Source organism: Lemur catta, chromosome 7 (genome assembly GCF_020740605.2).
Source record: "Lemur catta isolate mLemCat1 chromosome 7, mLemCat1.pri, whole genome shotgun sequence".
In the NCBI taxonomy this organism is placed as follows: Eukaryota; Metazoa; Chordata; class Mammalia; order Primates; family Lemuridae; genus Lemur; species Lemur catta.
This window is the reverse complement of record NC_059134.1, coordinates 100,093,496-100,120,116: the sequence shown is the minus strand read 5'-3', so window position 1 is coordinate 100,120,116 and position 26,621 is coordinate 100,093,496. Positions and strand designations below refer to the sequence as shown.

At 40.0% G+C, this 26,621-nt stretch overlaps 1 protein-coding gene across 2 annotated transcripts in view; it reads left to right on the top strand.

The window, feature by feature from the left end:
* The first annotated feature begins 4,990 nt into the window (after positions 1–4,990).
* SLC22A24 (solute carrier family 22 member 24) overlaps positions 4,991–26,621 on the top strand; it is a 31,420-nt gene continuing 9,789 nt past the window's right edge. For both annotated transcript variants that reach the window (XM_045555897.1, XM_045555898.1), the window contains exons 1-6: positions 4,991–5,392; positions 6,336–6,439; positions 12,140–12,294; positions 12,394–12,562; positions 22,434–22,557; positions 24,842–24,957. In XM_045555897.1, the coding sequence (XP_045411853.1) occupies positions 4,991–5,392; positions 6,336–6,439; positions 12,140–12,294; positions 12,394–12,562; positions 22,434–22,557; positions 24,842–24,957 (1,070 nt within the window). The remainder of the gene's footprint in view (positions 5,393–6,335; positions 6,440–12,139; positions 12,295–12,393; positions 12,563–22,433; positions 22,558–24,841; positions 24,958–26,621) is intronic.

Below are 26,621 nucleotides of genomic sequence, written 5' to 3'. Positions count from 1 at the left end.
GAGAAATTCTAGTCTAAAATATGGGTTTCCTGTAGTCAAGATACATCACTGATCATTTTGAAGGTGAAAAAGGGTCTAAATAATCAATTTTACACTGGCCAGAGTAAAATTGGCTAAACCGTTCAAAGGTTTCAATTCATGTTATAAAGTTCCAGGAAACAAATTGCATCATTAGGTGGTCTAATTTTTGCTGTTCTGAAATCTGAAAAAATTAAATATAGGGTGCCTTGTGATGGATTACAACAAGCTTAATGCTATGGTCTTAATGTAGGGACTCTTTGGAGAGTCTGCACATGGTTCACGCCTGTAATCCTAGCCCTCTGGGAGGCCGAGGCGGGTGGATCGCTCAAGGTCAGGAGTTCGAGACCAGCCTGAGCGAGACCCCGTCTCTACTAAAAATAGAAATAAATTTTCTGGACAACTAAAAAAATATATAGAAAAAAATTAGCCGGGCATGGTGGCACATGCCTGTAGTCCCAGCTACTCGGGAGGCTGAGGCAGTAGGATCGCTTAAGCCCAGGAGTTTAAGGTTGCTGTGAGCTAGGCTGACGCCACGGCACTCACTCTAGCCCGGGCAACAAAGTGAGACTCTGTCTCAAAAAAAAAAAAAAAAAAAAAAAAAGAAGAGTCAGCACAGAAGACAGAAGTGCAGTCATGAATGAACTAGTGGCCAGGCGTGGTGGCTCACGCCTGTAATCCTAGCAGTCTGGGAGGCCAAGGCGGGAGGATCACTCGAGGTCAGGAGTTCGAGACCAGCCTGAGCAACAGTGAGACCCCATCTCTATTAAAAATAGAAAGAAATTAGCTGGACAGCTAAAAATATATAGGAAAAATTACCTGGGCATGGTGGCACATGCCTGTAGTCCCAGCTACTCGGGAGGCTGAGGCAGAAGGATTGCTTGAGCCCAGGAGTTTGAGGTTGCTGTGAGCTAGGCTGATGCCATGGCACTCTAGCCCAGGCAACAGAGCGAGACTGTGCCAAAAAAAAAAAAAAAAAGAATGAACTAGTTAAACAAAAATAGAGAAGTGTCTCAGAGGCCAAATAAGAAAACGATTTCCAATAAGAGGAATTTGTCAACTGTAACCAAAGAACATTTGAATATGAAAAGGGGGGAGCATGCGGACCTTCCTTATCAAGCACAAATTTGGTGATGAATACCTGATTGGATAGCGTTAAAATGTAAATGGAAGGGAAGAAAATGAGAAGGGACTTTTTCCTGTCAATGTTCTCAGTTAATATAGCAGTGGCTGAGGGAGGGGGGGGGTCATCACAAGTTTATTTTGGTTTTTGTTTTTGAAATTGGAAGACATAACTGTCTGTTTCCTTGTCGGGAGTTTGGCGATTGTTGGATGGAGCATTTCTAACACTACGGAATTATTTTGCCTGTGTCCTGGACTTCCTTGCCTCTCCCAAAGGTGGGGAAGGTGCTGATTTCCCACTGATGGGCTGGGAGGTGTGTTCAGGCATGAGGGTCAGATCTTCCTGGGGCGTCTTTCTGTGGAGGCTTGCTGAGGAGGCCTTGGTTTTTCAGCAGTCTTGCCTTACTGAAGCGTCTCTAGTGCTTCTGTACAGTTTGTCTCCACTAAGCAAACATGCATGTGAATACAACTTTTGCCTGTTTGTAATATTGAAAAGTGTCAATGAGACCAAAGGAAACAGCTGAGCTTAGTAGCAAATCAATGAAAACATCTTATTATAGAAACTTAGATCAAGCCAGCCAAACAGCCAGTAATGGTGGGAGGAAAGGCAAGATCGGTAGATGATATTTGTAAGAGCCCATAGGCAGAAAACCCAGAGAGAGAGCAGTGGTGGAGCCCAGTGGGAATTCAACCCCAGCAAGAGGGCAAGTGGCTGTCATTGCTCCTCCATTTGGATAAAACATAAACTTCTCACACTCACATTAAAGTGCCTGGGCTTCTTTTGTCCTACCAATAATCATAGACTCTATGAAATTAAAGAAGCCTCGATGGAGTGAGAATTTTACAGGTGGGAGTTTGTATGACTATGTATAGTTTCCTAATTACCTTGTTCGTCCTTGTCCACCAGGCTAGTCTTTCCTGCTAGGTTTTTAGGGTTTATACCATGTTCACATCCTACTATCCCAGTCAACTAAACAGAGCACCTTACAAGACGTCCCCCTCTTACATTTTCCCTGTAAACCAAGGGAAGTAATACCCATCTCACAGGATCATTGTGAGGAATAAACGACAGATGCACAAACGGCACCTCCCCAGTGCTTGGCACATAAGAAGTACCAATATGTCACTAGTGATCATGATCGCCATTATTAATACTTTATTCTCAGCATGCACCTTCATTTCCCCATTACTCTAGGGATGAATTACTGTTTGGTCTATGGAGCATTCATTCCCATTCCATTTTGTTTCTACACGGGGTCACCATGGTAATTACTAACTTCTTCTTCTTAAATTTTCTGTTTCCTGGGAGATTTGGGAGATGGGCACAATGATTTCAGCTTATTCTCTCCCAGCCATTCTGACTCTAGATACACCTTTACTATTTCTCAGCATGAAATAAATCATTGAATTTATGAGAAGAAAATTAGTCAATTCAAGTGAGTAACAGACTTGTCTTTGGAGTTAGACCATCTTGGTCCACATTCTGGGTCTATGACTTACACTCTCTATATTTCCTGGCAAGTTACTTAATGTTCCTAGGCTCTGTTTCTCAGTGGTAAAAAGTAGACGATAAGGGTGAGAGCTAAAGGAAGGAACACAATAAAACTGCTTATAACTGTATTGACTCAGAGAATAGTCAGCTGTAATTATTATTGTTTATATCATTTTACTCAGATGACTCTGAATGGTTTGCCTTGCTGGAAGATTCACATCACACTATTTCTATATAGCATCAGTAACTTTAGTAAAATAGAAATCTGATTGTATAACCCCATTATGGGTTGAATTGTGTCCCTCCAAAATTCCTATATATAACTGTATTTGGAGATAAGTTAAAATGAGGCCCCGTGAGTAGGATCCTAATCCCATATGACTGATGTCCTCGTAAGAAGATGAGGAGACACCAGGGAAGCACATGCAAAGAGGAAAGGACATATGAGGGTGTGGCAGGAAAGCAGCCATCTGCAAGCCAAAGAGAAAGGCCATGGAAGAAATCAAACCTGTTGACACCTTAATTTTGGACTTCTGGCCTCCACAACTGTGAGAAAATAAATTTCTGTTTTCAAGTGGCCCAGTCTGTGGTACTTTGTTCCAGCAGCTTTAGTGAGCTAAGACATTACCCTTCCTAACACTGCACAGTGGCACCCGGTGGTTCTTAGCTCTCTCCTTCGGAACTGATCCATGGAAGTCATTTCCTGAAAGAGAATCTTTGCAGGCTGGACAGGAGTCTTCATTTTAAGACGTTCCATAGGTCACAAATTTCAAATTCCAGAATAAGACACCCTACTCTGCAGAATAAATTCTAGAGGCTTTATTTGAGGGTTTCTTAAAAATTAAACTATCTTCTCCCATTACTAACCTATATGTTCTTTAGTTTCTAGCATTTGAACATCATGTAGGTGCACAATTAACGCCATGGCCTTTTACCGTAATTGTGTACATATTGTCCTCTCAGGCAGAAATTTTCTCTTTTCCATTCTTCATTCACTGCTTCATTGTCTCTAGAATCTTCCTTCCAGAGTAGGCAAAAGTTAATTTCTACAGGGGTGACTGACTTTCTCCACTGCATCTACCTAGGAATGATAAAACATATTTTCTTTAATTCTTCCACAGCACATGGTTTATCTTCCTTATACTTATCTTATGACATTCTAATATCATTTCTTGTGTAGCTGTCCCTTGTTAACTGGAATATGACACCTTGTCACATTGACCTCACGTTTTATTTATAAACTTATAGATACATACATGAAATATATAAATAAATAGCATTGCTTTTCATAGCTGTAGCAGCAAAAAGTCCAAAATGTTATTTGAATGAATCAATAAATCTAGTGAAATAAACTATTATTACATAAAGTACTATCTCCTGACCAGGCATGGTGGCTCACACCTGTTATCTCAGCACTTTGGGATGCTGAACATGGAAATCACTTGAGGCCAGGAATTCGAGACCAGCCTTGGCAACACACAAAGACCCTGTCTCTCTACAAAATATTTGAAAATTAGCCAGACATGCTACCTTGCACCTGTAGTCCCAGCTACTCAGAATGCTGCATGACAGGACAACCCATGGAGGCTAGGACTTTGAATTACAGTGAGGTATGAGATAGTGCCATTGTACTCCATGCAAGGCAACAGACTGGACAATAAAGCGAGCCCCCATCTCTGAATAAAAAGCACTATTTCCATCCTCTCTGCATATTATGCTCATTTGCCACTTCAAATAATTTAAAACAACCGTCAATCGTATGATTTGAACTGAAGCAAAACTTCAGTTACCAAAAGCCAACATTTGCATCCAACATTCCACTTTGTTTTATTTTAACTAAGAATAACTAATTTTCATTAACTTTTAGTCAAACTTCAGCCCTTTCCAAGAGAAAGCTGTGGTCTCTGTTCTTTGCATAAAACATCATAAAGCAGTTTGCTTTTAAGTCTCCAATATCCCTTTTCTGAAAAGAATGGCAGACCACTGCAAAGGTATATTTTAGGTCATGCGGAGATTTCAGCTACCTGAAAGTCCACTGTTGGCTTCTCAGGAAGCTCAGAGGTCAGGATCCTTCACAGAGTAGTCCTTTAAGCAGGTTCAGTTGTCCATAGCTAAAGGGCTCTTTGACAAATTATTGTATCTGTAACTTCACTGAAACTTTCTAGCTGCCTAAACTCAAAGGCCTTTGGGAAACTTCTGCTGCTCAGCTACAGTGGTGTGACCAGACCCATTGAGAAGAAAGTGGTGTCAGGATCAACATGGGATTACTGTGCTTAGTGGAAGGGAATCTTTCCTCCTTCTGAACTGATCTCCATAAGGCCACTGTGCTTCTGCTTGGGGATCACCTGTTCAGCCTCGATGGCCTTTGATATGCTCCTGGATCGAGTTGGTGGCCTGGGGAGATTCCAGATTCTTCAGCTGGCTTTCTTGTGTATTGTAAACATCTTGCTGTACCCTCACATTCTATTGGAGAACTTCACTGCAGCCGTCCCTGGTCATCGCTGCTGGGTCCACATCCTGGACAATGACACTGTCTCTCACAATGACACCGGGACCCCCAGCCAAGACATTCTCCTGAGAATCACCATCCCACTGGACTCCAACCTGAGGCCAGAGAAGTGTCGTCGCTTTGTCCATCCCCAGTGGCAGCTCCTTCACCTGAACGGGACCTTCTCAAACATGAGTGAGCCAGGCACGGAGCCCTGTGTGGACGGCTGGGTGTATGACCGAAGCTCCTTCTTCTCCACCACTGTGACTGAGGTAAGAAGCCTCATGTTCTCCTTATGTGACCGAAGTGTTTGGAGGTAACACAGAGAATGCAATTGCTTTACACATTTAGTCCCCACATGGGTACTGAAGTTAGCCCTTTCTTCATTCCTTCGGCAGGCAACAATTGTTTATGTACACTACAATGCAGTCAAGTGTACAAGTATTAAGGCTAATGAATTGAACAAACTAAACATAAACCTGCTATTATATCATTAAATCTGGGGAGAAAGGCCTATAATTTTTTTTAATTTCAGGATATGATTTTTAAAATAATTGAAATAGTCTTAGGCAAATCTTATGCTAGGTTGGTGGTTTTCAGTACTCATTGCAAAACTGATATGCAGAGCAAGTAAACCAGAACCTCTTAACACAGGACCCAGGCACCAAGATTTTTGAAGCTCTTCAAATGATTCAATTTGTGACCAAAGATGAGAGTTATTGTGCTAGTTGAATTCACAGTGAAGAGAAGTCAAAAGCAGGGACCTTATGCTACCTACATGATTGAGGGTGGCCTTCCTAGAAAAATTACAAGGTTTTTGCATATAGTTTTTTAAATTTTGGTAAAGGAAATATTTTATTTTTGTTCTCTGCAATTTTTCAATCGTATACTCAAAGAATGTATATCAGTAAATGCAATATAAGGAGTTGGTGGCATGAAGGGAAAATGAATAAAGACATGTAGTCTCATGGATACAGGCTGTTGGAAGGTTATGAGGTGAGAGCAAGACCCAGCGGCTTTTGAAGGGTTGAAGTAAGTTCAGTATTTTCAGAGTGTGGCCAGCAGAGGGCAGTGGCTGTAGGTGAAGCTGGAGATGGGGGCAGGGCACTCATAGCAGAGGGTCGTGCACATCCTATGTAGGACTTTGGAGTCAGTTTCCACTAAAGGGCTCAAACTCTTCTCCAACTCTGCCGTGCTGCTTTCCTTCTCTTCCAGTGGGACCTGGTATGTGAATCTGAGTCACAAAAATCAGTGGTTCAGTTCCTATTTATGGCTGGGTCGCTTCTGGGAAGTCTGATATACGGCTATCTTTCAGACAGGTGAGTGTCACCTCACTTTCTTTTGGGGTGTTTATCAGATGATATATTCATTCCTTTATTTTAGAAATATTTGCTGAGCTCTGTGTACTTTGCATTGTGGTATGTGCTGACCTCTATTTCTGACTCCAGGGAGCTCCAACTGAGTAAGAGTGTTTGACAAGTGAACTGGAAATTATAGTTTGGTATAATAAATCTGTTCATTGTACTGCATAAAGGAGTACATTAAAAAATCTACATCAGATTCAACAAAGTTTCAGGAAGGGATTTTCAGAGCAGATTACAAAATTTGAGGTTTTCGTGTAGGAGTTAATTGAATACTGGGGTTTTGAGAAAAAAAGTAGCTGCATGTTAGAAAGCACAAATATCTGAAGCAGTGTTATTGGCCTTGGCAATGATATGAACCACCTAGACTTGTGAAGTAAGTGATTATGGACACTATTAGACTGGTTGTCATTTCATGCCTGCAGTGTAAGTCCTCGTGTGCAGTCAGTGTCACAGTTATAAAATCTGTATCACTAATTCAAATAACAGAATAAATCATTGAATGAATGAATGAAGCAGTCTAATGAAAAATGCGAAAGAATTAATCATTCTTAGATCACAGGTCTAGGTTAATAGCTATCAACAGTAGAATGAAAAAAATAAATTGTGGTATATTCATATAAATTTCTATTCAGCAATGAGAGAGAACAAATTATTGCCTCATGCAACAACATGAAGGAAAGGTTATATGACATGGGATTGCATAGTGCGTGATTTTAATTTTTATAAAGATAAAAACAGTTAAAATAATCTATGGTGGTAAAGTAATAATATTTGATATGTTTGGTGGGAGTAGATTGGAGAAGGCATGACATGGACTTCTTGTGTGAGAGCGATGTTCTATTTCTTATCTAGAACTGGTTAAATTGGTACATTTATCTTGTGAAAATCATTAAACTTGTATGCATTTGATATGTGCACTTTTTGTGTGTACCTTAAACTTCAATGAGATGTTCCATGTGGAGTACAACAATGAGTGGGAAGTGACAGGTGGGGTGGACGGATTGTTCAGCAGGAGTTAATAGTGGCAGCCAGGAGACCAGCTGTAGAAGGATCGATTTCAATAACCACAGCTCAGATCTCTGTGGTGACCCTATCAGATCTAACATAGTAAATGGTACTGATCTGTGGCCTGTTAGGAACTGGGCCACAGAGCTCTGCCACCACCTCCGAGCTCTGCCCTTCCCCAACCCATCCGTGGAAAAATTGTCTTCCATGAATCTGGTCTCTAGGGCCAAAAAGGTTGGGGGCTACTGCTTTAGAAGACAGTAAAGGAACTTTATAGTTTCTCAAGTCAACTCCTTATGAAATGAAGGAAACTATGCGTTATTGACAAATAACCACCAAGTTTATGTTAGAAATCCTTTGAGAATGTGTAGCTTAGTCCTTTAAAATGAGGCATCTGCTAGCATTTAACTCTTGTTAATATCATACGTTTCACCCATACACCAAGTTAATCTCTGCTTTCTCAAGCTTCCAATTTGTTTCCTTATTTCTTCCCCCAAGACTTACATGAAACTCGATGATATTCCACCGCACTTTGAATAAAACCCAAGTTTCTTTCAAATCCTACCAGATCTGAGATTTGGCCCATGTGTCCCTTTCTTACCTGATCTACCCCCTTCATTTCTTGGCAGTCTTCAAAGCATCAAGCTGGTTCCCACCACGTAGCATTTACACTTGCTGTTTCTTCTGCCCATCATATCCCTTCTCTGCACACTGCTTAATCCACACCTTCTAATTATTCAAATTCCAATGTCACCTGCTCAAATATCTCTTCCCTGACTCCCTATCTAGGGAGGCCTTCACCCAAGTTAATCGCATTTCATTTCCCAACCTGCATTTTTAAGAGCAATTTAAACCTTTTAAATGTCATACGCTCCTAAATGGTAGCAAGGCCCATTTGGGAGGCTATTGAAATAGTCTAGAGGAGAGATCATAGGAGTGTAAATTAAAGGGGATCCACTGAGATACTAGTAAGTAGTTGGATTTGGGAGATGTTTTAGAGGTAGACTGAATAAGACTTGCTGGTAGTTTAGATTCTTTTCCACTATTGAGGGACTGCTAGGGAGAGAAACAGAAGAATCCTGGGGATATAGGATTTTGGCCAGAAATAACTAGTAAATTCTGAAGACACTATAAAGATGAGAGACGACTATGGAAAAAGTAAATTTGGGGGAGAAAGTCAAGACTTGCCAAATTGCATTTGCCTATTAGATATGCATATGGGGTTATAGGTAGGTGGTTATGTATATTGATAGAGGGTCACCAAAGAGGTCAAGGCCAGATAAAATAACTTGCAATTTTTTAGCATATAAATATTTTCATAGCTAAAAGAGTGAGAGAGGTAACTCAGGAAAGAATGTAGATAGTGACCAGTGATATCCAGTAGATCCAACTCTACGTGAGGCAAAAACTAACCAAGGGATCACCATTTTACATCACTGTGGCTGCCACCGGCATCCTCTCACCTGGTTACTCAAGTTTCCCCACATTGACTTCTTTCGTTCAGGTTTCAAATCCCTCAGAATTCATAAATTCTGCACCATGTGGCTTCCCTCTGTGCCTTCATCCCATTTTCACTTGCATTCACTTTCATTCTAACCTAAGGTCTCATCATTAATTCAAATTAAGACCCACACAACTTTTTCATGCTGGGTTTCACCTCTCTTCTTCTTCTTCCGCCTCTAATGAGAAAATGCACATAAGGCTTCTGTACTTATCTTTATTTATTTATTTTTTGAGACAGAGTCTTGCTTTGTTTCCCGGGCTAGAGTGAGTGCCGTGGCATCAGCCTAGCTCACAGCAACCTCAAACTCCTGGGCTTAAGCAATCCTTCTGCCTCAGCTTCCCGAGTAGCTGGGACTACAGACATGCACCACCATGCCCGGCTAATTTTTTCTATATATATTTTAGTTGGCCAGATAATTTCTATTTTTAGTAGAGACGGGGTCTTGCTCTTGCTTAGGCTGGTCTCGAATTCCTGACTTCAAGTGATCCACCCACCTCGGCCTCCCAGAGTGTTAGGATTACAGGCGTGAGCCACCGTGCCCGGCCTGTACTTATCTTTACTAAACACCATTTTCGTCAGGCCTTACCATATTAGTCATAATCGTTAACTGCCCGAAACCTCAATCAGTTATCATAGCAAAAGGGTAACCCTCATGGGTGTTTCAGACACATACGGTAGGGTGACCCTTCTGGGCACCCATCTTTCAGGCAGTGGCTCGGGGAACCAGGGCCATCCATTTAGGACTCTAATATCTATGAGACAGAGGGTAGGAACACAATGGACATTTTATGGTCAGGCCTGGAATTGGCATACATCACGGCCACGCCCATTTAACACAGTCATAAGTCCCCATGGTAACCTACAATGAATTATGAGAAATGTCATCTTCCTGTAGGTGTTAAAAGAAGGAAAGTGTTGTTCAGCATCTAGCCAGATTCTTTAACAACTGTATCTTTAATGAAACAAAAAGGTTAAATTACTCATTGTCATCATTTATGGTACAGTGACCTCATAGTCCACGCATTGGGCAAGGCCTCTCCCAAACCTGTTACTAGTCATGTGTATTCCCATTTCCTCCACTCCCATCCTTCACCACGGAGAGCTTTACCACGTGTTTACTATTAATCTCTTTATTTGTACATGCTGCAAAACATTTAATATCTTTGGGTATGCAGGTATTTTAATTTACACTAAAGGCATGATGCTAATTTATCCAATCTCTTTCTTACCTTTTGCTATTCACCGCTAAGTTTGGAGATGTAGTTATGATTTTGTGTGTAGATCTAGTCTGCTGCTTCAAACTTCTCCTCAGCTCTCCATAGGGAGCCCCGGGTATGTTTTTCTCATTGTCACTCCCAGTGACAGACTCCCTGATTCCCACAGCATCCCTAACACCACACCAGTCTCTAATACGAACATCTTGATATGTGTGTCTTTACTGTGAGAATTTTTTTATTAATAGGCTTTAATTTTCATAGCCATTGTAGGTTAACAGAAATATTGAGTAAAAGCACAGAGAGCCCACATATACTCCTTCTCTCAAAGTTTCCCATATTGTTGGCATCTTACTGTAATGTGGTGCATTTGTTACAATTGATGGACCAATTTTGATATGTTATTGACTAAAGTCCATAGTTTACATTAGGCCACACTCCTTATGTTCTACAGTTTACGGGTTTTGGCAAAAGCATAATGTCACATATCCACCATTAGACTATCTCCCTATAATTCCCTGTGCAACACCTATTTGTCCTTCCCTCTGAACCCAGACAACCACAATTATGAGAATTTATTAAGGATATATAGATTTTTGTTGTACTTACTGTTTTCATTTTTTAGATTCCCAATGATTGCCTCTCCATCATGGCCTATATCATATATCTTTTTAAAAAGAATTTTATTCTATTCTGAGTGTATCATAAAAATTTAGTAATAAAACATATGTTGTATAAACGCTCAGAAAGTTAAACATTTTATAAGACCTGTAATGACTTACATATACTGCTAAAGTGACAACTGGCACAGAATGGGTGTCTAAAACTAGAGTTTGTTCATGTGTTACTACTACTGGGAATTCAGTATCATCTCACGTAACTTAGTCAAAACTGAGTCCAGACTTCATCCCCTTCCTGCCACTCCATGACACACATAATTCCCTTTTCTTTCTGTTTATCTTTCCCTTCTTTGTTCCTTTTGCTCTTTCTCCCCTCATCCTCTCTTCTGTGAACTTTCTGTCAGTTCCTGCACTGAGGGGAACAGTGGGTGAATTATTTTCTCTTTGAGCTGAAACTCATTTCCCGAGGGCTAAAACGCAGACACAGCTGAGCATGGCCAGTGTACTGTCTATTGGCAACTTTCATTTACTGTCTTTTCCCTCTTCCATTCAAGGAAGTTTAGCCTTTACCTTGAGAGTGCAGAGGTCCAAACACGGATCTCTTGATTTCAAACCTCAGTGCTCTAAACACAACGCACAAATCACTATCCTAAATGTGTATGATTTTATAACTAATATTCTTTACAACTTCCCATTTCATCTTCTTTTATACAGTATCACAGGGCATCAGAGTCCTCATGGTGACAGTCTGGTGTGAGAGCTTTGACAACACTCTCATACTGAGAAATAGGAAGGGATACATCTATGATTTCTGCTGTTGACTAAAAAAATTATGCCACCAGGTGTCAAGTGCAATGTTCCATTCATTATATGTTAATCCTAAATTTCAGGATGTGTCCTCTGTGTCAAGTTTTCCATATATATATATATATATGTTTTTGAGACAGAGTCTCACTCTGTTGCCCAGGCTAGAGTGCCGTGGCTTCAGCCTAGCTCACAGCAACCTCAAACTCCTGGGCTCAAGCGATCCTCCTGCCTCAGCCTCCCGAGTAGCTGGGACTACAGGCATGTGCCACCATGCCCGGCTAATTTTATATATATATATTTTAGCTGTCCATATAATTTCTTTCTATTTTTAGTAGAGAGTGGGGTCTCGCTCTTGCTCAGGCTGGTCTCCAACTCCTGAGCTCAAACAATCAGCCCACCTTGGCCTCTCAGTGCTAGGATTACAGGTGCGAGCCACCACACCCGGCCAAGTTTTCCATATATTATTTTGTGCCTAAATTATCTTACCTGGTATAATATTTCTTAGGTTTGGACGGAAGATCATGTGCAGCTGGTGTTCCCTCCAGCTGGCCATCTCTGACACCTGTGCAGCCTTTGCTCCCACCTTCTTCGTTTACTGCTCACTACGCTTCTTGGCAGGGTTCTCTGTCATGACTCTACTCGGAAACAGCTTTCTTCTCAGTAAGTCAATAATAAGTCTTTCATTATCTCTATGCCTTGACTTGACCTTGAAATTACCCTCTGTCTGATATTACCATTACCATATATGTTTTCTTCCAGTGATAGAGTGGACAAATCCCCAGTCACGATCTATGGTCACAACACTGCTATTATGTGCCTCCAGTGTTGGGCAGATGTTCCTGGGAGGACTGGCTTTTGTCATTCAAGACTGGCGCACACTGCAACTGACTGTGTCTATACCCATGTTTGTCATCTTCTTGCCTTCCAGGTATGGACAATCTCCATTTTCTTTGCCTGTACGGGAGGTTATGGTGGGAATAGAGAGGAGAATCCTAACACTTGAGATCTGTTCACTCCCTGGTTTTGTCCTGACCATGGTCCCTATTAGCACCCACTGTGCCATGTGAGAAACAAAGTACTGAATAGAACAACACACTACGTGGGAGGGCGGCACTTTTTAATCATTATTATTGTATAGTACACACAATTCTCCTGAAATCATTTTTCATAGAACAAAAACACTCACTTATTTGTGAAACAAATATATTATTGATTTAGAGAGGGAAACATTATGTGATGCAGATGATTTGGGAATGTTTCTTCACTGTAATTGAGATTTGATAAAAGGGAAGGGCAGAATGTGGGCCAAGTTAAGACTAAAGCAGCCTGCACTCACTATTCTCAAGGAGAAGATCAAAAGTTGCAGGTAGAAGTTCACCCATGGGTGGACCATATAGGAGCAAGCATTGTGAGTTATCAGAGAATCCACTGGAGGTGCCAGAAGTGGGGAGACAGAGGCAGGGTGATAAGCTCTGCAAGATTGGAAGGTGGCTGGGGAAAGAGTCCACAAGTGCGGAAGGTTTGGGGAATAGATCCTGGGGCTCCACGCTTCCCCAGCAGAAATTGTATCCCAAGCTTTGAGGGGGCTCCCCCATCACAGCAGGCCTTGGAACAGATCAGGGAGCTGCTTGGAGACTGTGCAGCAGCATTGCACAGAGAGAGAACACAGTGGCATCCTGCCAACTCTGGCCTCAGGTCGCTGCAATAGACACCACTCTGCACTCTTGCCCTAGAATGCCCGGTCTGCAGAGGGGCCAGCTCCACTGCAAGAAACTCCCCATTTCCCCTGCCAGGCTAAGGAAGGAGCAGGGAGTGGGGCATTCTCACATGAACTGAGACTAAGTGCTATGCACTCCCCTAACCTTCCCACTGGCCTCCTCCCAGATTTCCAGGCAAAGCAGGCACCTACCGGCCTTCAGCATCTGCTGCTGCAATCTCACCAAATCCATAGTGCCACTGCCACCACCTGAGTAGCACCAAAGCACCTGCCACAGGCAGAGCTGTGCAGGGGGAGAGCCCCAGCCACAGCACCTCTTCAGTGGGGCACATGACACCATTCACCCACCATTGCAGTTCAAAAAGCCACCCTGCAACTGCCAAAGATCTGCAAGCTATCCAGGCACCAATCAAGGCCCCCTACCTTTCCAGGTACCTCCCAAGGTCTTGCAAACCATGCAAGCACCCATCAAGGTCCCATGAAATGCCCTGCCTCTGGCTGCAGTCCTGCCATGCACTAGGCATTTACGAACGTCCAGTGAACCATCTCACCAGCAGGAATGGTCCCACAGTGCACCCAGTCACCTGTGAAGGCCCCATGACCTGCCCAGCTGCCTGCCAAGGTCCCCTGACCCATAGGGTCACTCACCAAATCCTGCATCCCACCAGGATGCCTGCAAAGGTCCCACAACCCGTAGAGGTGAACACCAATGTCTCAGGATGCATGCAGGCAACAGCCAAGATCCCACAATCCATCCAGGTGCCCACCAAGGCCACTCAATCTGTCAGTTCAACAAACACAGTCCTATGTCCAGCCATTTTCCTGCCAAAGAACCACAACCCACACAGTTGCCCGACAAAGTTCCAAGATAAACACAAGCACTGGCCAAGGATCTACAGCATTCCCAGGCACTGATCAAGGTCCAGTGATCTCACTCGTCATCTGGTGCAGTGGTGTGATGTGTCCAGGTGCCTGCCCTGGTCCTGTGAACCTGCCAGCTGCTGGTAAAAGTCACAACACCCGCTTCTGTGGACAGAGATTTGCATAACCCTGTCAAGTGCTTCCATCAGGACCTGAGGACCAACCCACAAATCTAAATAAATATCACCCAGCACAGGCTTGGACTGTGACAAACACAGGAAAATGGGCCGAGGCAAGAGAACAGTTTCATTACAGGCCCTCAGTGCATCCGCCTCTCTCTCACTGGGTCAATCCTCTAATGCTGGACACAAAACTCTTATCTAGGAACCTCTTCTTTTTCTCATTAAGTGGGAGCATTCCCAGCAAAGAGGAACATGTGTACCACAAACCTATCAACCTTAAGCTGAGAGAAACATTTCAGATGAGAAGAAACCAGCAAAAGAATTCTGGCAATATGAAAAAACACCCTCAAGTGACCATGACAGATCCACACCAATGGGCACCAATTAAAAGGAAATTATCAAAATGTCTGAAATGGAATTCAGACTATGGATGGCAAACAAGAGGAATGGGATTGAAGAGAAAGTTGAAAACCAGCTCAAAGAAACCAAAAAAATATTTCAGGACCTGAATGGAAAATATGAAAAACTAGAGAGGATATAACTGAACTTAAAGAAATGAAATACTCATTTAAGGTGTCACAAAATACAGCAGAAAGCTTCTACAATAGGCAAGTAGAAAAAAGAATCTCAAAGCTTGCAAACAAGGCTTTGAAATAACTAAGTCAGTCAAACATTCAAAAAAAGAATAAAGAAGAATGAACGATCACTCAGGAAAATATGGGACTACATGAAAGAAGCCAGTATATGAATTATAGGTATCCTGGGGGGAGAAGACAAAAAAGCAAAAAGCATGCAAAACCTATTTGAGGAAATTATTGAGAAAAAAATTCCTGGTATCACCAGAGAGCCAGATATCCAGATAAAAGATGGTCATCAAACTCTGAGAAGATCCATAGCAAATAAGATATCCCTAAGACACATAGTCATCAACCTGGGCAAAGTCAAAATGAAGGCGAAAATTCTACAAGCTTCAAGGTAAAAGCAACAGCTAACCTACAAAGGAAACCCATAAGGCTAATAGCAGAGTTTTCAGCAAAGACATGACAAGCCAGAAGGGAATGAGGCTTCATTTTTAGTCTTAAACAGAACAAGTACCAGGCAAGAATTTGTGTCCTGCAAAAGTAAGTTTCAGAAATGATGGAGAACTAAGGACTTTTTTGGACAAACAAATACTAAGGGAATTTGTCACAACTAGGCCTGCCCTACAGGAAATGCTCAAAAGTGCATTATACATGGAAAAGCACAACAGATAACCACCAGTGTAAAAACACCTGAAAGTTAAAGCTCACAGCTCTTAAGAAACAATAGCACAAGAAAGAAAACAAAACAATAAGTTGTCATCCAACATGATGAACAGAACAGCTTCACACATATCAATACCAACACTCAATGTGAACGGTCTGAATTAACGACCCCACTTAAAAGACACAGACTGGCTGAATGGATGAAAAAACACAGAGCAAATATTTTCTATATCCAAGAAACACAACTAAACCACAGGGACTCACACAGACTCAAGGTAAAGGGATGGGGAAAATATTTTATGCAAATGAAAACCAAAAGCTAACACATATATCCATTGTCATATCAGATAAAATAGGTGTTAAATAAACACTGGCAAAAAGAAGATTAAAGTGGTCATTATATACTGGTAAAGGGAGCAATCCAAGAAAAAGTCATAACAGTGCTAAATATATATGCACCTAATACAGGAGCTCCCAGATTCATATAGCTACTAATAATTCTACTAGATATAAAGAAAGAAATAAACAGTAGCATCTTAATTCAACACCCCACTCACAGAACTGCATAGATCATCAAACCAGGAAATGAGTAAAGAAACACTGCACTTAAACAGGACTCTACAACAAATGTACCTAACATATAATACATTTGCAGAACTTTCTACTCCACACCTGTGGAATATATATTCTTCTCATCAGCACATGGGACATTTTTCAAGATTGATTGTATCTTTGGCCACAAAAGAAATCTCAGCAAATTCACAAAAATGTAAATCATACCATGTATCTTCTCAGACCACGGTGGAATAAAACTAAAATTCAATTCCAAGAGAAATACACAAAGTCATGGAAATTACCATCTGATGAATGATCCTTGAGTCAGTGAGGAAATTTAGATGGAAATCACATCCTTGAACTGAATGACAAAGGGGACACAAACTTTCCAAATCTATGGCCTACAGGTATAGCAGTCCCAAGGGTGAAGTTTGTAGCCTTAAATACCTACATCAAAAAGACAGAAAGATCACAACTTAACAACTTAACGTCACAACTCAACGACTAGTAAAAAAAGAATGAAACAAACCCAAAGCCAGCAGAAGAAAAGAAAATAACAAAGCTAACCTTAAACAACAGAGGAGTTGGGGCAACGCTCCCATGTAGTCGAAAATCCACATATAGATTTTGTTGCCCCCAAAAGTGAATTTCTAATAGCCTACTTTTAACCCAAAAATTTTCCTATAGCACAAACAGTTCATTAACATGTATTTTGTATGATACATGTATTGTATTACATGCTGTATTCTTACAATAAATTAAGGGGAAAAAACATTATTAGAAAATCATAAGGAAGAGAAATATATTTACTATCATGAAGTAGAAGGAGATCTTCATAAACAACTTTTTCTTGGTCATCCTCACGTTGAGTAGGCTGAGGTGAAGGAGAAGAGGAGGGGTTAGTCTTGGTGCTTCAGGGGTGGCAGACATGGAAGAGGTGGAGAGGCTGGAAGGAGAGGCAGGCATACTTGGTGTAATTTTATTTTAAAGAATTCACACATGAGGAAACCTACACATTTCAAACCTGTATTGTTCAAGGGTCAACTGTATCTGTAGTGGTTTTGAAAAGCTTCAACATATTTCTGGTTGTCTAGAAGGTCATGTGCATGTCCGTGGCTGTATGCGTGCTCAAGAAGGTCCTGAAAAGGCCCTGAGCCCTCACCTCTGGGTGATCTTGAGGCTCTGCATATGCAGTGAGTGGAGGCTAAGGCAGAACTGTAAACTACATGGCTGAACGCTGAACACATGTCCCAAGACATACTCACAGCCTCTCAACAGAGACTGGGAATTAATTGGTTGAAGATGATTAATTCATTGGCTGACCACTAAGCTATCCAACTGGAGACTTCAGAGGCCACCCATGAAAAATACAGATTTTACAGAATTATTTCACAAAAAGTCACTGACCAAATAAACAACCACTACAACAAGCAGCAGCAACAACAACAAACACTCTGAAAGAGGGATGAATCTCATTTCCAGTGTTGCTATATTTTATTGTTTAAAGGTACAGTTTTCAACAAAGTTATGAGCCATGGAAGGAAATAAGAAAGTATGCCTCCTACACAGGAAGAAAAGTTCATCAGTACAAACTATACCTGAGGAAAGGCAGATGGTGCCTTATTATACAAGGACTGTGAATCTGTTTTTAAAATATGTTCAAGTGTTTAAAAAAAAACCCGTATGTACAGAACTAATGGAAAATATAAAAAAAGTTGTTTCCAAATAGAGAATATGGGTGAAGATAGAAATATTTAAAAGTAGCCAAATTGAGACTCTGGAGCTAAAATGTAAGAAGTGAAAAATTCACTGGATGGTCTAAATAGCAGATTTGAGCAGGCAGAAAATAAGCAGTGAATATGAGGTTAGATTATTGAGTTTATCCAGTTTAATGCACAAAAAGAAATGAATTCCAAAAAATGAGGAGAGCCTTGTAGACTTGTGGCGCCCTATCAATTGTATCAACATATACATTAGAGGAGTCCCAGAGGAGAGGTTAGAGAAATAGGAAGAAAGTACTTTGAAAGACACAATGGCCCCCAAAAATCAAATGTGTTGGAAACATTCATCTATACATTCAAGAAATTAAAAAGCTCCAAATAGATTAACTCAAAAGATCCACACTTTGGCATAGCTTAATCAAACTACCAAAATCCAAAGACAGATTGTTCAAATCATCAAGAGGGAAACAACTCATCATGTACAAGAGATCCTCAATAAAATTAATAGCTAATTTCTCATCTGAAAACATGGAGACTGGAAGTCAGTGGGGTTAGATATTCAAAGTGTTGAGAGAAGGCTGGGCGTGGTGGCTCACGCCTATAATCCTAGCACTCTGGGAGGCCAAGGCAGGCAGATTGTTTGAGCTCAGGAGTTCGAGACCAGCCTGAGCAAGAGTGAGACCCTGTCTCTACTGAAAATAGAAAGAAATTTTATGGACAACTAAAAATATATAGAAAAAAAATTAGCCGGGCATGGTGGTGCATGCTTGTAGTCCCAGCTACTCAGGAGGCTGAGGCAGGAGGATTGCTTGAGCCCAGGAGTTTGAGGTTGCTGTGGGCTAGGGTGACCCCACGGCACTCTAGCCAGGGCAACAGAGTGAGACTTTGTCTCAAAAAAAAAAAAGTGTTGAAAGAAAAATCTGTCCATAAGGAATTCTACAACTGGCAAAACTATGTTTCAGTTAGTATCTTTTCAAGTGCTTGTATATCTTTTTTGGAGAAATGTCTATTCAATTGTTTGCCCATTTTTGAATTGGGTTTGTTTTTGTTGTTCTTGATGTTGTTTCAGTTTTAGGAGTTGTCTATATATTCTAGATTTTAATCTCTTATGAAACATATGATTTGCAAATATTTTTTGCTACTCTGTGGGTTGCCTTTTTACTTCGTTGATAGTCTTATGTAAAGCACAAATTTAACAATTTTTCATGAATCCAAATTTGCCTATTATTTCTGTTGTTGCCTGTGCCTTTGCTGTCATACCTAAGAGATTCTGGCCAAATACCATGTCAAGAATACTTGCCCTATGTCTTCTTCTAAAATTTTTATAAGTTTAGGTCTTAGATTTACATCTCTGATCCAGTTTTAGTTAATTCTGTATATGGTATTGGACAAGGGTCCTCTTCCATTCTTTTGCATGGATATATGCAGTTTTCCAGCACCATTTGTTGAAAAGGCTGTTCAGCCCCATTAATACTCTTGTCAAATATTATTTGGCCATGTATGTTAGGGTTTATTTCTAGCCTCCCTACTCTATCCATTGATAGTACCACACTGTTTTGATTACTGTAGCTTTGGAATAAGTTTTGAATTTAGGAAGTGTGAGTCCTCCACTGTTGTTCTTCTTTTGCAAGATTGTCCTGGCTATTTGGGGTCCCTTGAGATTCCATGTGCATTTCAGGATGGGTGTTTCAGAAAAAATGCCATTGGAATTTTCATAAGAATTGCCTGTGTAGATTGCTTTGAATAGTATTGACATCTTAACAATATTAAGTCTTTCAATCCAGAAATGTAAAATATATTTCTATTTGTTTTTGTCTTCTTTGATTCATTTTAGTAGTGTTTTGTATCTTTAATTCTGCAAGTCTATAAACACCTTGGTTAAGTTAATTTATAACTCTTATTTTTGTTCATGCTATAATAGATGAAATTGTTTTTGAAATTTCCTTTTCACTCTGTTCATTGTTATTATATAGAAATGTGACTGATTTTTACATATTGACTATGTATTCTGCTACTTTGCCCAATTCATTTGTTAGTGATAACAGTTTCTTTTTTGTGTGTGAATCTTCAGAATTCTCTACATATGACTTCATATTATCTGCAAATAGAGATAATTTTACTTCTTTATTTTCAGCATAGATGCCTTTTATTTTCCTTGACTAATCACTCTAGTTAGAAGTTTCAGTACAATATTGAATAGAAATAATGCAAGTGGGTATCCTTGACTTGTTCCTGATCTTGGAGTAAAAGCTATTATTCTTTGATCATCCAGTATAGTGTTCACTGTGGATTTTTCAAATATAGCACTTATTATTTGGAGGTGGGTTCCTTCTATTCCTAGTTTTTTTAAGTGTTTTTATCATAAAAAGGTATTAAAGTTGCTTTTTCTGTAGGAATTAGATGACCATGTGGGGTTCTCATTTATTATATTAATAGCAATGTCACGTATTATACCGGTGGATTTTTGTATATTGAAACATTATTGCAATCCAGAATGAATGCCACTTGAGCACGGTGTATAATCCCCTCAATACGCTGCTGCATTGGTTTGTTAGTCTTATTTTGTGGATTTTTCCACTAAAATTTGTAAAGGATATGGTTCTATAATTTTCTTATTGTGTTTTTGTCTGGCTTTTAAATCAGGGTGATATTTGGCTCATAGAATGACCCAAAATATCACATTTTGAATGATTTCACGCAGAGGAAGGATTTAAAAGTTTGATTTTAGAAAGTAGTCAGTATGAAAAAGTCCATACAGACACAAAGTAGATAAATGGTTGCCATGGGCTGCAGGGAAGAAGTAATGGGGAGTGAATGTGATGGGAATTTCTTCAGGATGATGAAAATGTTCTAGAATTAGGTAGTGGTGATGTCTTAAGAACCGTGTGATTATGTTTAAAACCACTAAATTGTGACCTTTAAGAAAGGTTAATTTTGGCCAGGCGTGGTGGCTCACGCCTGTAATCCTAGCACTCTGGGAGGCTGAGGTAGGAGGATCGCTGGAGCTCAGGAGTTCGAGACCAGCCTGAGCAAGAGCAAGACCCCGTCTCTATTAAAAATAGAAATAAATTATCTGGCCAACTAAAAATCTATATAGAAAAAATTAGCCGGGCATGGTGGTGCATGCCTGTAGTCCCAGCTACTCGGGAGGCTGAGGCAGTAGGATTGCTTGAGCCCAGGAGTTTGAGGTTGCTGTGAGCTAGGCTGACGCCACGGCACTCTAGCCTGGGCAACAGAGCCAGACTCTGTCTCAAAAAAAAAAAAAAAAAGAAAGAAAGAAAGGTTAATTTTGCTGATAACTAGAATCTATATAGAACTCAGGAAAATCAGCAAGAAAAAAATCAAACAACCCTATCAAAAAGTGGGCAAAGGACTTGAACAGAAACTTTTCAAAAGAAGACAGGATAATGGCCAAAAACATATGAAAAAATGTTCAACATCTCTAATCATCAGGGAAATGCAAATCAAAACCACAATGAGGTATCACTTAACTCCAGTGAGAATGGCTTTTATCAAAAAGTACCAAAACAATAAATGTTGGTGTGGATGAAGAGAAATAAATAGGAACATCATACACTGCTGGTGGGACTGGAAACTAGTGCAACCTCTGTGGAAAGTAATATGGAGATACCTCAAAGAGCTACAAGTAGAAATACCATTTGATCCAGCAATTCCACTACTGGGTATCTACCCAAAGGCAAAAAAAAAAAAAAGGACATTCTATAAAAAAGACATCTGCACTAGAATGTTTATAGCAGCACAATTCACAATGGCAAAGATGCAGAAACAACCCAAGTGCCCATCAATACATGTGTGGATTAATAAAATGTGGCATATACATACCATTGAGTTCTACTCAGCCACAAAAAACAATGGGGATCTAGCACCTCTCGTATTATCCTGGATAGAGTTGGAACCCATTCTACTAAGTGAAGTATCCCAAGAATGGAAAAATAAGCACCACATGTACTCACCATCTAATGGGTATTAATTGATCAACACTTATGTGCACATATGGTAGTAACATTCATCAGGTGTTGGGCAGGTGGGAAGGGGGTAGAGGGGATAGGTGTATTCACACCTAACAGGTACAGTGCGCAACATCTGGGGGATGGACATGCTTGAAGCTCTGACTCAGGTGGGGCAAAGGCAATATATGTAACCTAAACATTTATATCCCCGTAATATGCTGAAATAAAGAAAGAACTATCAAAAAAAGAAAGGTTAATTTTATGGTATATAAATTATATATTATTAATAATAAAAATGTAAGAATGTAAATGAATGATTTATGTATTTTCATTATTCATTTTTCTCTATAAATACTTTAACATACACTTATTGATGTCCAGATACACCTTCCCCTTAGGAGTCCAATGTAGGAGGGTGACTTGGTTAGAAATGACTCTACTGCAATTTATAAAGTCTGTATTAAATGGAAGGGAAAACAATCTCAGGTTAAAGGTTATGTGACAAATAAACAATTATTTACTGTACCTGCATTGTCTTCTTTTATCAGATGGCTTGTGGAGTCTGCTCGGTGGCTGATCATCTACAATCAGCCAGAGGAGGGCTTAAAGGAACTTAGAAGAGTTGCACGCATAAATGGAAAAAAGGATGCTGGAGAGACTCTGACCATTGAGGTGATCTGGAAAGGGGAGCTGGTCACGAGCAGGAAACGAAAACATGACCTTACAGTCACACTAGTGTGGGTTCCTGGGGTGACTACACTTCTAGAATTAGGATTCTGTGAGTGGGACTTCACATCTCTGTCCTTGTTGCCCACCAGTTCATCACTGGGGGTCGGGGTGAGCATTGGAAAAACCATCATTTCTTTTGTCTTTTGGAAGGATTTGGACATAGATATCACAGAAGTTCATATAATTCAGTTACGTGTACTTGTGTACATATTCACTGGCAGAAGTGCACATAATTATTAGAACAAGTTGGCCATCATGTTTTCATGCCCTTAACCTAGACAGGTAGGGGAAAGAAATCAGTACACAATTCATTTCCCACTATTCAGTAACTCTTGTGCCTTCTAGGGGACATGAGAAAGCCAATGAAGGAAAGGGAAATTAACCATGCAGAAGAAAGATTTAAAAATTTGATTTTAATTTTATGCATTGATTCACTAACTCAATAAATATTGATTGATTATCAAATATAAGTGAGATACTGTTCTACACAATGTGAATATGATATGTCAGTAAAATAGATTAAAGTCTCTTTTTTCTCATTTACATTGTCCTCATTAGAGGGTACTAATGTGTCTGAGTAGGAAAACAGACTTTTTTTTAAGTTAGCCTCCACATGACTGGAAGCCAGATACTGCTATGGTTCATTTTAGCACTCTGTCATTCCCTCAAAAAAATACGTACATTGTGCCTGTCTGGAGACAGATATTAATCGGAGAATATGTCAGATATTCCACCCTCAAGGAACATACATTTTACTATGGAATATAACAATTAAAAGACCATTATCATATAAAATAAGTGCTATGATAAGGTTACATGCAGAATTTTTTTTTTTTTTTTTGAGAGAGAGTCTGGCTCTGTTGCCTGTGCTAGAGTGCTATGGCATCAGCCTAGCTCACAGCAACCTCAAACTCCTGGGCTCAAGCAATCCTTCTGCCTCAGCCTCCCAAGTAGCTGGGACTACAGGCATGTGCCACCGTGCCCGGCTAATTTTTTTTCTATATATATTTATAGCTGTCCAGATCATTTCTTTCTATTTTTAGTAGAGATGGGGTCTCGCTCTTGCTCAGGCTGGTCTCAAACTCCTGACCTGGAGCGATCCTCCTGCCTTGGCCTCCCAGAGTGCTAGGATTACAGGCATGAGCCACTGCGCCCAGCTGAACACTAGCTTTTAACAGGGAGAAATGACCTACTCTTTCAACCCAAGTAGTACAAAAGAATATGGAGATTCAACACGATCTGATGCATCAACTCAGATACACAGATACACCCATCCCTTCGTAAGTTCTACTTCCTCTCAGTCACGGCCATGAACTTGACGAAGGAGACCAGCCAAAGTTCAGATTTTTAGGCTTTCCTGAAGGTACTCTTAACACTGAGTCCTGGGGCTTGATCTTTAGTTTTTCTGCCCTCCCCCTCGGGAGATGAGGCTCTCTCTATAAGCAGCTTGCTTTATGCATCCTCTGGATTTCATATGTCACTTTATATTGGTTGTCAATCACTATCAGTTTTCCATTATCTGTCTTCAATGCACTGGTGGCCCCTTACAATAGCCACCCGATTCCAATGTCCTTCTAGTTATTATTTTTCTTGAAACCTTCAAAATCCTGAAACCATACACATGCTGATACATATTGTTCTATAACTAACCCATCCCTGTTCACCACCAGTAAAATTGTTAATACCTGTATCACAACAGCATGCTCCAGGTAATACCAGTTATGAGATATTCATCAGAAGATGTAGTTCTAAATTCTCATTGTAGCATTAACATCTTTCCCTAGCCCCAGCCAGCAGTGATGGTTGAAGCTTAAGTTCCTCAGGAAGTAGGAAATCAGAGATTTGTGTGCAGGAGCTTCATTGGGGAGTATTGACAGGAACATTATCTATTAGAAGTGAGAGCATAGGATTGGACCAAAAAGAAACAAAAAACAAAAAAACAACAACAAAAAAAGGTCAAGGTACCATGCAGTTGCAACAGAGGATCTTGCAGGAAACTCTGATGCTGGAATTGCCCAACACAATTTCTCTGCCTTGCAGCAAGGAAGCCTGGCTTTCATATGCCTGAATTTACCAGCCATTGAATAAGGACAAGGATATCATATTCTCCACTAGACAGAAATTTCCTTGAGGATAGTGGACAATGTGTCTAGCTCATCCTCTAGCAGTTAGCACTAAGTCTGGCTTATTGACATCTTATAAATGCTTGTTATTTTTGTTGTTGAAGTTTCTGAGATCCACCATGCAGGAGGAGTTGGATGGAGCCCAGAGCCAAGCATCAGTTTTTTGCTTGTTCCGTGCACCCAGACTGCGAATGAGAGTCCTCTACACATCCTTTGTGAGGTAAGCTCCATTTGGTGATGATTAATTTTAAAAGATTAGTTATGGAAATCCATTTCTTCTTCCAAAAAATCAGTAGCAGCATTGTGGAGGGCAGATTAACACAAAAGAGAAGAGGAAATGATATCAAAGTGTATGTTTTTAAGTGCCACGTGTTAAGATGGCCTAATATTATCAGAAGACTCAGTGGGACCTAATTACGTAGTCCGAAGTTATGAACAGCAATTCTGGCACGAAGTTTGTCACTGGATAGTATCATCATACGAAGTTTTGCCACAAAATATATTTAGACTTTTTACTTTTTAACTCTTTGTTGACGGAACATTTATATAAAGGAAAATGTACAAAGTGCCTTTTCTAAAGTGTTTATCTAGATCAATTACAAATCCATAAAACCATGTAACCGTTACTCAGACAAGCACATTTCAGCATTCCTGAATCATCTCTCATGTCTTCCTTTCCCCAGGTTAATTCTTGTCCAAAAGCACCTACTATTCTTACCTCTTTGCCTGTTCTTGAATTTTGTATAAAGTGAATCATGCTATATTACATACACACCTTTTCTATATGGGAAATTCACCAATTTTGTTTTGCATAGCTGTAATTTGTGAGGTTTTTTTGTCATAGGTAATTTTCCTTTATATGAATATGCCATAAGTTATTTACCCATAGTGCTTCTTATGAATTATGGATTTTCCCACTTGGAAGATTTTTTTATTACTGCTTCAATTTGGCTACTGGTTATTTGTCACTTGAGGAGTTCTATGTCTTCATGATTGAGTCTTGGGAGGTTGTGTATCTCCAGGGACTTGTGCATTTCCTCTACATTTTCTAGTTTATATGCTTAAAGATTTTCATAGTGTTCGTGAATGATATTTTGTATTTCTGTGGTCTCAGTTGTGATGTATCCTTTTTCATTTCTGATTGAGCTTATTTGGGTCCTTTTTCTTCTTTCTATTCCTGGTTAATCTAGCAAGCAGTCTTATCATTTTGTTTATCTTTCCAAAGAAACTACTTTTTGTTTCATTGATCTTCTTTCTGTATTATCTTTTTATTTTCCATTTCATGTAGCTCTACTCTGACCTTTGTTGTTTCTTTTCTTCTGCTGGCTTTGTTTTAGGTTTGCTCTTCCTTTTCTAGTTCCTTGAGATGTGACATTAGGTTGTTAATTTGTGCTCTTTCTGTCTTTTTGATGTAGGAATTTAAGGGCATGAATTTTCTCCTGAGGAATGCTTTTGCTGAGTCCCATAAATTTTGATAGCTTGTGTTCCCTTTGTTATTCAGTTGAAAGAATCTTTTGATTTCTATCTTAATTTCATTCTTGACACCCTAATAGTTCAGCAGCAGGTTGTTCAATTTCCATGACTTTGCATAGGTTAGAGTGTTTCTCTTGTGATTAATTTTTAGTTTTATTCCACTGTGGTCTGAGAAGATACATGGTATGATTTATTTATTCAGGCCTGTCTCATGGCTTAAGATACAATTAATCTACAGAATGTCTCATGTGATGGTGAGAAGTATATATATTTCATTGTTTGGGGGTAGAGTGCTCTGTAAATGCTGTTTTCCTTTTGATTTAGATGCTGGTTTAGGTCCAATTTTTCTTTCTTTATTTTCTGTTTTGATAATTTGTCCAGCTCTGATAGTGGGGTGTTGAAGTCCCTGGC